This window comes from Salvia hispanica, chromosome 2, assembly GCF_023119035.1.
Source record: "Salvia hispanica cultivar TCC Black 2014 chromosome 2, UniMelb_Shisp_WGS_1.0, whole genome shotgun sequence".
Taxonomy (NCBI): Eukaryota; Viridiplantae; Streptophyta; class Magnoliopsida; order Lamiales; family Lamiaceae; genus Salvia; species Salvia hispanica.
The window spans coordinates 33,774,374-33,788,103 of NC_062966.1; the positions used below are offsets into that span (position 1 = coordinate 33,774,374).

Sequence of the window (13,730 nt, forward strand, 5' to 3'; positions counted from 1 at the left end):
TCCGCCGCCTCCCCTTCGGTGCACATCACCGCCGACTCTCCTGCCGTCGGCTTACCATCATTCCACACTCGTGCCACCGAGACTGAGGCCACAGCTCTCTCCTCCTCACCATGACTTCCGGCCTGGGCGTTGCTGGAGACGCCGCTGCCCGTCGATTTTTCGCCGAAGGCGGCGCGGTCACCCACCGCTGCGGCCGCCGCTACTCTTCCCCCACCGCCACGATTCCGGTTTTGTCTTCCTTTCTTCATTTCTTCCCACCAATCGGGATACCCGTGGATGTGAAAACACGTCTCCTTGGTGTGTTTCTTGCCTCCACAGTGAGTGCAGGAGAGGCGACTTTTATCTTCCTCCCCTCTCCGTTCGGCGGTCGTGTTTCTGAATGGGATGTGCGGTCTAGGATTATTTTGGTTGACGGCCGCGAGCCCAGTCCCGATGCCAGGGGTTGTTGGTTCTGCCGTCGCTGGGTTAAGAACTCGGTTGTTCGCCGCTGCCCGTCTTACCATCCCGTATGCAGTACGGGCATCTGGTATGGGCTCTCTGTTCAGGATCTCCTTCTTTACGGCATCATGTTTTTCATCTAGGGCATAGAGAAACTGATATGTTCTGTGTCTCTGGGTTCTCTTGTTGGTCTTCACGATCGATTCTGGATCTGTTATATCGCTCGGATCTCTGGAGTCTATGGAAATCCATAGATCTTGAAACTTCTGCCAGAGTGCTTCGAGTGTCATGCTCCCTTGCTTCATTCTGTCAGCTTGTCGATGTAGATCGAACACTTGTAGCGGGTCTCCTCCACTGCCGTATGTGATTGCTAGGCCTTCCCACAGATCCTTGGCTGTCTCGTATTGTGAGACTTCATTCACAAGTTCTATCTCGATGTTATTGATTATCCAATTGAAACAACAATGATCTCGTTGTTGCCATTTGGAATAGTCGGGATCGGTAATGGATGGGGGGTCCGAACCTCCATAAATATGAGATATCAAGCCCTTTCCTCCTATGGCTCGTTTCATGAGTTTTGTCCAAAGGGGATAATTTTCTCCATTAAGTTTGGTCGTGACGTGGACGTCGCCAAGGGATTCAAGTTGATTTTGGGTGGTATTTGAGGTTTTTGGTTTTGCTGATGAACTGATCTGCTTCAGAAAATCAGCGAATTGAGTCGCCATTTCGAAGGGGATATTGACAGAGGTTTGAGTGGTATTTGTGGTGGTTTCCGAGTCAGATTCTGACATCGTTTATTTTGGTGCAGGTAAAAGGGCTGAGAAGGGTATATGGACGGTGATGAACTCTTTTCTGAGTCCCCACCTCTAGTATCCTGCTCTGATACCATCTTGAAGATGGTTATCGAGAGAGGCCAGGATTAGATGGCTAAACATATTGAAGCTAAAGGAATAGACAAGAGTGTTGTATTATTTTCGGATGATTAGAATGATTTACAGCCCCTCTTTATATAGGGAGAGATAGTATGTACATATGGAAACAAGATAATTCTAATTCTAAGAAATATCAATTAAATCAATTACGGCTCCTCTGATTTGGGTGATTTATTTGTTTCCTTATGCATATTTTGACAGGGCGGAGCATCTTTTGGGTGCGTGTGTTTGTGTTTATGATATAGTTCCACTCTTTGGTATTCATGGCCATGTTCAGCTTAATGATTAGGATATCGCGAGGGAATATAGTCACCTGGGATTTGATGCTACTATTCAACCTTAATCTCTCTTCTTCACTCCAAAACATCATCACTCGCGGCTTTCGGTGAAAGGATTTGATTTCTTGTTTTTTTGTCATCAAATCATGCTATTATTTATACTACTACTTGCTTTTAATTCTTCAGTTATACGAATCTTGCAACAATATTATTTCTATTACAAATACACTATATATTTCTATTGCAATAATACACGGGAAATGATTAAAACAATTCAAATAGTACATTACATAAGTATGATAAGTTGAAAGATATAATATCCAAAATCTTACACAAGAAAAAATATTTTAAAAAATGCAAATCATATATTAATAAATGTACATAATTGTGCATACATAATCGAACTCTTTTTTAACATTTTACATTGAAAATCGATTTATAAATTTAATTAATTCAAAATTAATTTCATATTAATATTTTGCAACAATTTAAAAAAAAAAATGAAATTTTAACGTAAATATTTAGTTGGCATTTGCTGCTAATATTCAACCTTACTCTCTGTTCTTGAGTCCAAAACATGTCACTTGCGGGTTTTGGTGAAAGGATATGATTTGCTGTTTTTTTTGATCAAATCATGATATTATTTATAGTAGTACTTTCTTTTAGTTCTTGAGTGAATTCAGTTATAGTGTTATACGAATCTTACAACAATATTATTTCTATTACACACATTTCTATTGCAAAATCTGAGTATCAATAATACACGGGAAATGATTAAAAAATATTCAAATAATACATTACATATGAATATGAATGATATGCTACATATCTTATATGAGCTCTTTATATAGGCACCATTCACATTTGACACACGTTTAACGTTATTTGCTTCGATTTATACATTTAGTTTGATTCTAATACATTAAAAAATGTGATTGGAAATTTTAATTTCACAAAAACGCCGATCACATTGCAGGGGCACCGGTTTGACATTGATATGTTTATACTCCAGGTTAAAGGCTCGGGTATCATTTTGGGAGTAAAATGGCTACAGGATCTTGGTGATATTACGAAGAATTACAAAAACCTCACTATGCAGTTCGAGTGGGATAATCAACAGGTTTTTCTCCGAGGCAAAGACGCACCACCGCGCCCGATATCCTACAACAATTTATTCTCTCTAATGGGCGTTGATTCGGAGGCAGATATTTTTGAACTTATTCCGCTATAGCACAGCCCCGAGGATCGGTCCTCAGATATACTCTATATATTGCACAAACTCCAAATCATAATCTGGATCGCTAGAATATATTAACAGATGACAAAATAATACTCCCTCCGTCCCGCTTAAGATGATACGTTTTCCTTTTTAGTTTGTCCCAACTAAGATGACACATTTCCTTTTTTGGTAACTTTCTCTCTCCAATTAATACACTCAACCACTTTTTCTCACTCCTATTAAAATATTCATCTTTTTTTATCTCTCTACTTTAATACTTACACCCACCTTCTCTCTCTCCAATTAAACACTTTAACCAATAACTCCTAAAACCCCGTGCCGGCTAAGCAATGTGTCATCTTAGCCGGGACGGAGGGAGTAGCATCAAAAGATGTCAACTGTTGATGCTTTGTTGACATTGAATAGATACTGTGTTGATATTTTTTATTGTTGTTATTTTATCATCTGTTGATATTTTCTAACAACTCAAATCATAGTTTGAAATTTGTACAATATATGTCATTTGAGTCATTACCCCCACTTATATATTTAAAACAACAATTGAACCTTTCAAGATACTATCTAGATTTAATTATTTAGATTGTGAATCTTAGTTTTCTTATATAAAAATATACTGAAAAAATTGATGTGACTAGAATTTGTTGACCATTTAATTTGTGAAAGAGGAATTAATTATTAATAATATTTAATAAACTCATTTTTTTTTTCATTTTGGGCTTTAAGTTGGGCTTAAATTGTACTCCTTCCGTCCCAGATTAAGAGTCACTTTTTGCCATAAAAGTCCGTCTCAGTTTAAGAGTCACATTTAGTTTTATCCATATTTGGTCATTCAATTTTACCCCATTATTCATCAAAATTACATCAAAATGTCATTATTTATATTAAAATAAACTAAAACAAAAATTAAAAGTCAAAAGAAACCCACCTTCAACCAACTTTACCATCTCACTTCATTTATTACACACTCCATCATCTCACCTCATTTATTACACATTCAACTCTTTCTTAAAATCCAAGCCATAATAATAAGTGACTCCAAATGTGAGACGGAGGGAGTATTGTTCTAAATCTCTTCATTTGTAGAAATTGAGGGGAGGACGCCATGGCCTTGGTCCATGGGCATATGAGCATAAAGGAATAACACTTTTATGTCCTTTTGGGTCAGAAGCAAGAAAAGTAAACTTTATTTACATACCCCATGAATCATGATGCATGAGGATATTTACATGGTGCACACACTATTATTAATTTATTACGAAAAAAAGTGAACATTATTATTATTATTTAGTATTTTATGAGTGTGGGTTTGATGACTAATACTATAATTTGATTATACTCGCTAACAATATGATGATACTCGCTACCTATAAAAATATTCCACAATTTAATGGATGAAAAGCATGAGTTTTCGGTCCTATGAATTTATAATGCCATCGTCGTTTTGAATGTAGAGGCAACTATCCCCCAAAGGTCCTGGCTATTTTATTTAGTAGTACTACAATTTTTATCTGTCCCAGAAAATTAATCTACATATTTTTTTTTTGCAAATTATTGTCTTGATAATGTGGATCCTACTTATTAATGTTATTTTATCTTTTTCTTTGTTTTCATTACTTTATCAGTTTGTTATTAAAATTTGTACAGTCTGCAAAATGACTATTTTTAGGGAAGGGAAATGAGTATGATTTACCTATCCTTGACTGGGACAAACAAAGATTAGCCGTTGGATATACTTGATTTTTAAAAATAAATTAGATCATGTTTAATTAATGTAAAATAGTGAGATTTAAAATTACATTACCTGAATGACTGAATCTCTATTAGTAGAAAACTTAAAAGGACTTCTTACGCAACAGAAATGGGACAGAGTACATGGACGATATTTAATTTGACTTTGGAAGGGAGCCCATGTGATATAACCATATCTTTTCTAATTTTAGTCTCCATATATTTCTACTAAACTTACAAATACTACTCATAGAGCACGAGCATATTAATATAGTTTGTTACAAAATTAGGGGAATGGATAATTTGCAGTGGAGGATAATCACAGCATGGTGCTGTGGTTAAAAAACGACGTCGCATTTGATTTATTTGCACATTATTACACTGCATTTTTTCCGTTTTCTTTTGTTTATTTTCCTACTTTTTTTTGTATTTCTCTTTTTTAACACTCTCATTTAATTGGTAATAATTAATAGGATTCTCTCCATAGTTCGAATTATGATAAACATAATTACTGTTTTACAACTCTAATCATTTTTAGTTAGTTATTTACAACAATTGTGTGACAAAGAAATAGAAACCATAATAATAATAACGGCAGAATAGGTGTTTTTTATAAATAAAAAAGTGAACATTTTTTAACCAATGTATCAATTTTGGTTCGTAACGGTTGAAAATATCTTCCAAGGTGCATTATATTAACACTGATGTAATATCATTTGAGCTATTTTTTTACTAATTCAATATTTTTTGGGAAAAAAAACTAAGAGAGATAAATTAAATAGTTTAATAAATTCAATACACTGAAATACTCTTCATGGATTTGAGGGTATTTTCATCTAAAAAAGTTTGAAACAGTGAAAAAGTATCTCAAACGATGTTACATCGAAGTTAATGGACGTCAAAAGATATTTTCAAATGTTACGCACCAAAATTGATATCGTTGGCAAAGTTCACGGACAAAAAAATGTTCCCTCTAAATAAAAATATAACAAAATAATCTCATTTCTAAAATGGAAAGTTTCTCTTTCATACTCTACCCAATTTTTCTCCCTTTTTTCATATTTTACTAACTTTTTTTCCATTTTTATTTTAATCTACCTACTTTTTCTTCTTCTTTTGTCTTATTTTATCTATTTTTCATTAAATTTCACTTTATTATTTTAGTGTATTTAAAAAAATATTTTGCATATAGTATTATTATTACTCCTATTACTAATTCTATTTTTATTTTGCATACATTATCACACTTCCATTTCCCTGTTACAAAACAGTGTTGTAAAATGAATAATGAGAATATTATAATAACGAAGAACGGACAATAACGTCGTGGAGTAACTAATCAAATGTGATGTCGTTTTTTGGCACCTAATTAAAAATGATTAGTGTTATAAAACCGTAATTATGATTCTCACAATTCGAACTATGGAAAAAGTCCAATTATTATTAAATGAGTGTTAAAAAGAGAAATACAAAAAAAATAGGAAACGAAAAAATGCAGTGTAATAATCCAAATAAATCAAATGCGACGTGTCTTTTTACCACAGTACCATGCTGTTATAGTGTTATTCCATTCCCCAAAATTAGATAGTTGCAGTATTAGGTTGAATTCCAGCATCTTAATCAATATTACATATTCAGCTTGTTACAGTGTTAGGTTGAATACCGTCAAAATAGAGTTTATCCATTTTAGAGTCTGTTACATGAAATTGACATTCAAATTCAAATTTTATGGAATTAAAGTAGAAGAAATTAAAATTTAATTCAATTTCACTTTTTTTTTGTTTACTTATTATGCGGGCAATGTATGTTGTGTGTGTGCAACATGTGTATTGTATATATTATGTACATTTAAGTAATGTCTATGTTGTATTTGTGAGTTGTATGTTGTGTATCTACAATGTGTGTGTGCGCAATAGTATTATGCATGTATTGCATGTGTCCTGTGTCCTGTGCTGATGGAATTTTAGTAATCTTTTTGCATTTGAAATATAATCATTCAATCTATATCTGTGCACGGAAGAAATCAATCAATTCATATATACAAAAAAGTTAATAATCCAAATTATCTATTCATACTCTATCCTATCATACACAAAAGTTAATAATCCAAATAATATGAGTACCAATGAATTCATACAAAAAAAGTTAATGGTCCAAAGTATCTGTTCATACAATATCAGTATATCTTATCAAACACAAAGGTTAATAATCCTTTATATTAATACCACTCAATTCTTACAAAATAGTTAAATTTTTTAGAAGCTCTTCATTTGCATGTCTCTTCCTTTCATAAACATGACTCTTTCAGACCTAGCCCCCCCCTCACCCCTCAAAGAAGAAGAAGAAGAAGAAGAAGAAGAAGAAGAAGAAGAAGAAGAAGAAGAAGAAGAAGAAGAAGAAGAAGAAGAAGAAGAAGAAGAAGAAGAAGAAGAAGAAACTGAAGGTAAAGAAGTACTACTTTCAGAATACTTTTCTAATTATGATCCCCTTCAATATTTTGGGGAGGAGGAGGAGAGGATGAGGATGAGGAAGAAGGAGGAGAAGGCGAAGAGGATGAGGATGAGGATGAGGATGAGGAGGAGGAAGTAGAAGAAGAAGACGAGGAGGAGGAGGAGGAGGAAGGGGGAGAAGAAGAGCATGAGGAGGAGGAAGGAGGAGGAGGAGTAGCAGTAAATGAGGATCTCATGTGGCTACTAATTCTGCATCTGTCTCTTTCTACAAATTTCAGAGGAAGGAGGAGGAGAAGAAATAGGTGAGTGGCAATTTATTTTGCAGTTACCAATTTCAGTATGAATGTTAATGTATTTGGTTGTAGGTATTTGTTTATTGATCATTTGATCTAGTCATATGGTACAAAACAGCTCTGAGAACAAGTGTTGTGAATATTACTATCTGTAACAAACAATATAATGTGTATATCACCAAAATCCTCTTCAGGGGATGAAAGTGCATGCCATCATCAATCCTATCAATCGATGAAGCCTTATACATGTGAAATTAATTTATACAGCAAGACCATCATTCCTTCCTATTGACTCTCATTTATGTATTTCACTTTAACTAATTTTTATTAACTACCCCCTTTCCCTTTGTTCAGAATTATGAGTTCATGAGAGTTGTGGATTTCATTTCTAAACTTGTAGTATTTCATAATATTGTCATCATTTTAAATTTGTGCAGTGTTATGACTTATGAATCGAAAAATAACTTATCCAAAATACATGTAAATAATTGTAAAGCCTTCGATGATCAACCATTTAAAGTTTTAAACAAACACCATCCAAATTAGTCAGCAATATAATAGTGAGACCCAGTGGCCTTCTGCTCTTGGTCCCCGGTCGACTCCAGTTTGTTGATTCTTGGCCGGAAGTTTGCGGGGTCCCTTGTGCATGTGATATCCAAGCGCTACATGCATATTGAAAAAAAAAATGTTATAGTAGAAGACTGTTTTTAGTAAAAAAGTACTAGTAGATGAGATGAGATGTGATGTGGGCTAACAGATAAGAAGAGGTTCATTCCAGTTAATAGTGATTGAGGTGAATTGGCTACACAATCAATGGATGGCTTTCCCTCGTACACAATCACCCTGTCAGCAAGGTATGTTGCCATGGTGAAATCATGCTCCACAACAAACGCACTCTTCTTCGCTTGTCGTATGAATTTCTTAATGACATTCGAAGCAACGATACGCTGCTCTGGGTCAAGAAACGCACTTGGCTCATCTATCAAATATACATCAGCTGGCTGCAAAACAAAACCAATTCAAGTGTAAATCAAATGACAACCAAAACATCAAAAAGGATATTCACTAGCTCGAGCTCACTTTTCCAAGACAAAGAGTGAGGGCAAGTCTCTCTAATTCTTCCTCATGAAGATACAAAACCTTTGTATCCATCAATTTTGTAATTAGCAGAGGCTTCATCACATCCGATACAAACTGAGGATCCGTGTATGCATCACGAATGTTTGAACGCAACATGCTTCTCACGCTACACTCAGAACTAGTACTGAATCTCTGTGGCTTGTAAGAGACTTTGAACTCAGGAATAGGAATTTCCACATCAGGCTTCAAAACGCCAGCCTAACATTTAAGTACAATATATTGTTGATTATTTCAGCATAATTATAATTAACATGCTTCTCCAACTATAATTACCAGCATCTGTAGGAAGGTTGACTTTCCTGTCCCATTTTCTCCAAGTATCACAATAATTTGTGAATCAGTGAATTCACCCTCCACAACCTTGAGCCTGAAGTTTCCCTGAGTCTTAGTCATGGTTGGATACTTGTGTCTTGCACATGTTGTTTCAGTTTGTTCAGCATTTTCTTGTACCATCTACAAGGAGAATTAAGTGCATTTTATGGAAATTGGCATCTCAATGCCCAAATATTAGGAGTACAAGATTTAAGTACCTTAAATGTAAGAGATTCATCTCTAAACCTAAAATTTTGGGTTGGCACGAATCCAGCCAGGAAAATATCAATTCCTTCTCTGACAGAGAATGGAAGAGTAACAACCCCATATTTACCAGGTTTCCCATAAAGGCAGCATATGGAGTCCGACAAATAATCAAGCACACTAAGATCATGATCTGCCACAATCACATAGCTGGAAAAAATGATATATGTCAATTTTTATACTAGTTAACAAAAAAAAAAAAAAAATTAACATGACTGACTTATTAGGTTGAAGCAAGGATCTGATAACTTGGGCAGCTTTTAATCTTTGTTTAACATCAAGATAATTTGATGGCTCATCAAATATATAGATATCTGCATTCCGTACAGCAAAAAGAGCTATTGCAAACCTCTGATGCTCTCCATAAGATAAATGTTCCACATTACGGTCCATAACCTGAATCAAATCAAGCTCACCAACAATTTCTTGTTTCATATCTCTCTCATCTGCCTCACTAAGATATTTCCCAACGTTGCATTGATCAACCTTAGGGATGCAATTCAGCCACTGGTGCTTCATGATTGCCTGCACAAGCAAATGTCGCATATTAATAAACTATTAACAAAACACTCCCTAAGGATAGAAAAATAGAGAAGCAATTAATTGAGTTTGGAAATTTTTAAATATTAACCATAGTTTACTTGGATGCAAAGCAAAAAAAGCATTTCTAGGTTGAGGATTCTTTATTTTTCTAGGACGCCTATATTTGTTGGGACGCCGAGAAGGCGAGAATAAGAACACTTTTTGAAGCGTTGATGGTATAGTTAGAACAAAAATTAGCATATTTAATTGCATTAAAAAATGTTCTTAACCATTTTTTTGAAGGAAAAAAAATAGAGTAGGAGAGATAGAATTAAAAAATGATTATATAGTACTTAATGTTTAAGATAAGATAAGATAGAACGGTAGGTTGATACTATACGATTTCATATACAAGCAAGCTTATTTTGTTGATAAATGATGATTAAAGACTCAATATTTAAGAAAAGCTAAAGGTAGAATGGCAGGGTAATTTTGAAGCAATGGAATATCAAAGCCATGCAACTTATCCTAACATAGAAAATTATAAGAATTGAGAAGGCTAACACCTTCAAATTATCTACAAGAATACGGATGAAGTAATTTTGCAGCTCAGATCCTTTAAAATAAGCCAAAATTTCTTGCCAATCAGGAGGATCCTGCAAGAAATATATAGTGAGAAAGAGAAAACGGCATATATATGAAGGTAGGTGAATATTAGTAGTACATAATAGCGTCCCAAGTTAGGTTTCAACTTTCCAGTCAAAAGTTTGAGTGCAGTAGATTTTCCAGTGCCATTAGCTCCCACGAGGCCCAGAACTTGCCCAGCTCTCGGTACAGGTAATCTGTGAAAATGTTAGTAGAAAGAAAGCAACACAAGAAACCTATGAGCTTCAACAAACCTGTGCAATCTGAAGGATCTAGGGCCTTTAGGGCCATGACGATGGCTTATATCCTCATCGGAGCTCATATGTGTCCGTTCCTCATTCCACATCTCTCTCTATTCTTTCTTGAAATAAAAATCAACAAAACCCTCACCCGATTCCATTATTTATCATTAATATTATCAACAAAATCTGATTTATTTTACAAATTTTGTACTATAAATACTCGTGTAATGCGATATTATATTTATATGATTATTATGAAGGGATCGGTGCGATTAAATAATAACTCTATATTTGATAATAAAAGTTATCGGATCTAGACCACTTAATTTGTAGATCTGATAGCTTAAAATAATGCCATTTATAATTTGTGAATTTACTAAATAAACTGAAAAGAGTAATTTCGTCTTTTTTTCATGTTTATGGTGGTTTTATAATATCGAAAATCCTCAAGTTTCCTATTTTTTGCATTGAGTTTTTTTTAATTAATACCTTGTAATTTTCCTTTTATATTAGTCATTTTTTACATATTAATTTTCCTAATTTGCAGATTTTGCATTATTATTTTTTCAGCCAACTCATTATTTTCTTTAAAAAATATTGCGACCTCATCACAATTTTCAACATAATGTATTAAATATATGAATGCTAGTATATCGGTAAAATACAATCATACCTGCAGTATATCAAATTATCAACACATGGACACAACAACACAATATGATCAAAGAATTGCCATTATATAAATTAGATACTCCATTTAGTGAAAATGTGCAACATAAATAATGTCAATACTAATAATAAGAATAATATTCAATTTACTCTTCTTTACATTTCTTAAAATCTTTGTCATAACTAAATATAAATAAATTTTTGTTGGTATATGTTTTACACTGCACCAAAAATCGTCGCTGTTAATCAAGTGTACAGATTTCGAGATCTAACTAACGGTCCATGATTAATACTAGTACTAGTTACTATTACTATAATTAATTGTACACTGGATTGGTGTTATAATCCTATTATAATTTCACAATCTGATGGTCTATGATTAATACTAGTAATTATAGTTTCGAGATCTAATCGTCTCTAGGTTTGTTAAACGTATATATTTGCATTATTTGCAGTTGCGATAGTTTTGTTCTCATTATTTAACCATTTTGCGATTAATTTATTTTTAGCTTTATAAGTTCCATTTTTTGTACTCATCATTTGAACAACTTTGCTTTTTCCCTCTGTTTTGCTTGACATAGCTCAATGCTAGGAACTCAATGTGCAAGATAGACTTTTACTTTTTCATTATTCGTTGTGTATATACTACTATTTAAATAATACTACTGCTACTAATGAGAGAATCATCCTGTTTGTTTACCATTCACCTTTCCGAATAATAAAGACATCACTCCGATTCTTTAGTAGAGAGGGATTGTTGAATGTACCCTATTTAAAAAAGAACTAGCTAGGACATGTATAAGAACTTAAATAAGAATCTAAAAATAACCTCAAGTATAAGTAGTGTTGGTACGATTCTCTATTGTTTAAGATAGAGGCAAACTATATATATTGTACCGTGAAGTTCTCCTAAGAACTCTCACAACACAATTTCATAGGGAAGATGATGATGATGATATCATTATAATTCAACAATATATATAATATGTTCTTAACTAACAAAAACACACAATCTTTAGGTTTCAATGTTAGGTAGATCTATTTGTTTCTTCATAACGAATGGTTGTGCAACAAAACTATATATCTATGGCTCCGGAAGATGCTGATCCTCAGACCTCATGTATATATATTTGCTCGATAATTAGAATGTCACAAACACAGATCATCAATCACTTTTTTTCTGTCCCGCTGGATCACTTCCTTCAGTTGTCTCTAGATCAGTGAGTGATCAATTCTGTTAAAACTTTTTTTGATGTCTTGAAATTTCTAGCCACAAAAGAAACTATGACTTGGCTCAAATTTATATTTTTGGAGAAGATGATTAGAGTTAATGAAGTTGATGAGCAATTTCGTACCAGGTACAGGATTTCTAACCTCTCCTTTTAAGAGTCGCATATATGGGCCTATTACTGGGCTGAATTAATCCCTGGCCCATACATCTTGTATTGGACCAATTCTGGATCTTACTCCACAATTCGATTGAGTTTGTGAGTTACTCCCATCTGTGTTGACTCATTGGGCGTTTCGAGAGATATCTGGTATTCGGTGAACATTGAGGGGTTCGCCATAGCCTAGATCTTCTATTGCTTTTCCTTATTAGTCATAATTTTTCTTGTTTTACAGATTCTTCTAGATCTGGTTATTGTTTACTAATCGTCGCAATACATGGAGTAGAGAGGGGATTGTAGAGAGATTGACCATCACAAACCTGGACGATCTGATCCCTACATTCATCTACAACTACTTTCTCTTTGCAGGCTCATGTTTTTGCTAGGGCTGGAGTAGGAGAGCCAATTCATGTGCTATACTTCATTAATTAATTTCTATGTTTACTTGTCATATATCCAGTTCCTCTATTGTATGAGTACTACAATTCACAACTAGAAACAGCCAATTATATGAATTCTGATCTACTTCTAGCTTTCCTATAAATCAGTTCGTAGTTTATGTGACCGAATTTTGTATTTTGTAGTACTACTAGTTATTGTATAGAGACAAATATGCAATTTATTGTCAAAACTTTATGCTTTCCACTTCATTTCCCGTGTATTATTGTAATACTCTGATTTTGTAATAGAAATGTATCGTCTGTTTGTAATCAAAATGTTTATTTAATAGAAATAATATTGTTGTGAGATTCGTATAACTTAATTCATTCAAGAATTAAGAGCAAGTATCTAATTTTATTGTACAATTTAAAATTTTTATCTACTCTAACAGTTAACTAACAATTTATAGATTTTATTATATTCACTAAATTTTAATATTTTTATGCATGTACATATACAGTAACTAATTATCTATAAGATTGAATTTTTTTGGGATTATTATTTTTATTATTATTATTGTTGTTGTTGTTGTTGTTGTTGTATGAGATCATTTACTAAACGGACATTGTATTTTGCATTATAGTAAAACAGTTTAATCAGTGATTAAATTAAACTGATTTGACCAGTTGAATCATGAACTAATAGTTTCACGGATTTATTATCAGTCCGATTTTTAAAACATTGGTAAATTTGGTAGAACTTATGCTTCAAGTGTTCTTGGGCACCAAGTATGCTTGAAGTACTTGGT

General features: G+C 33.5%; 1 protein-coding gene and 1 long non-coding RNA gene across 3 annotated transcripts; one reads left to right on the forward strand and one right to left on the reverse strand.

Annotated features, from left to right (window-relative positions):
* LOC125208534 lies at positions 1-1,516 on the forward strand. Its single transcript, XR_007174130.1, has 2 exons — positions 1-1,185; positions 1,247-1,516. It is a non-coding gene; the product is annotated as an uncharacterized LOC125208534 (long non-coding RNA).
* Positions 1,517-7,901: 6,385 nt separating this feature from the next.
* LOC125208583 (ABC transporter E family member 2-like) lies at positions 7,902-10,604 on the reverse strand. 2 transcript variants are annotated; one of them, XM_048108228.1, is made up of 9 exons: positions 10,497-10,604; positions 10,322-10,439; positions 10,164-10,253; positions 9,296-9,600; positions 9,030-9,225; positions 8,773-8,952; positions 8,440-8,697; positions 8,115-8,360; positions 7,902-8,021 (listed from the first exon to the last, which is right to left on the reverse strand). In XM_048108228.1, exons 1-9 carry the CDS (start codon positions 10,586-10,588, stop codon positions 7,902-7,904), a joined length of 1,605 nt encoding a protein of 534 aa, XP_047964185.1. In that variant the 5' UTR covers positions 10,589-10,604. The 2 variants fall into 2 exon arrangements, with proteins under 2 accessions (XP_047964185.1, XP_047964186.1); XM_048108229.1 differs by having other exon boundaries at positions 8,773-8,945; positions 9,008-9,225.
* Between the last annotated feature and the right edge of the window lie 3,126 nt (positions 10,605-13,730).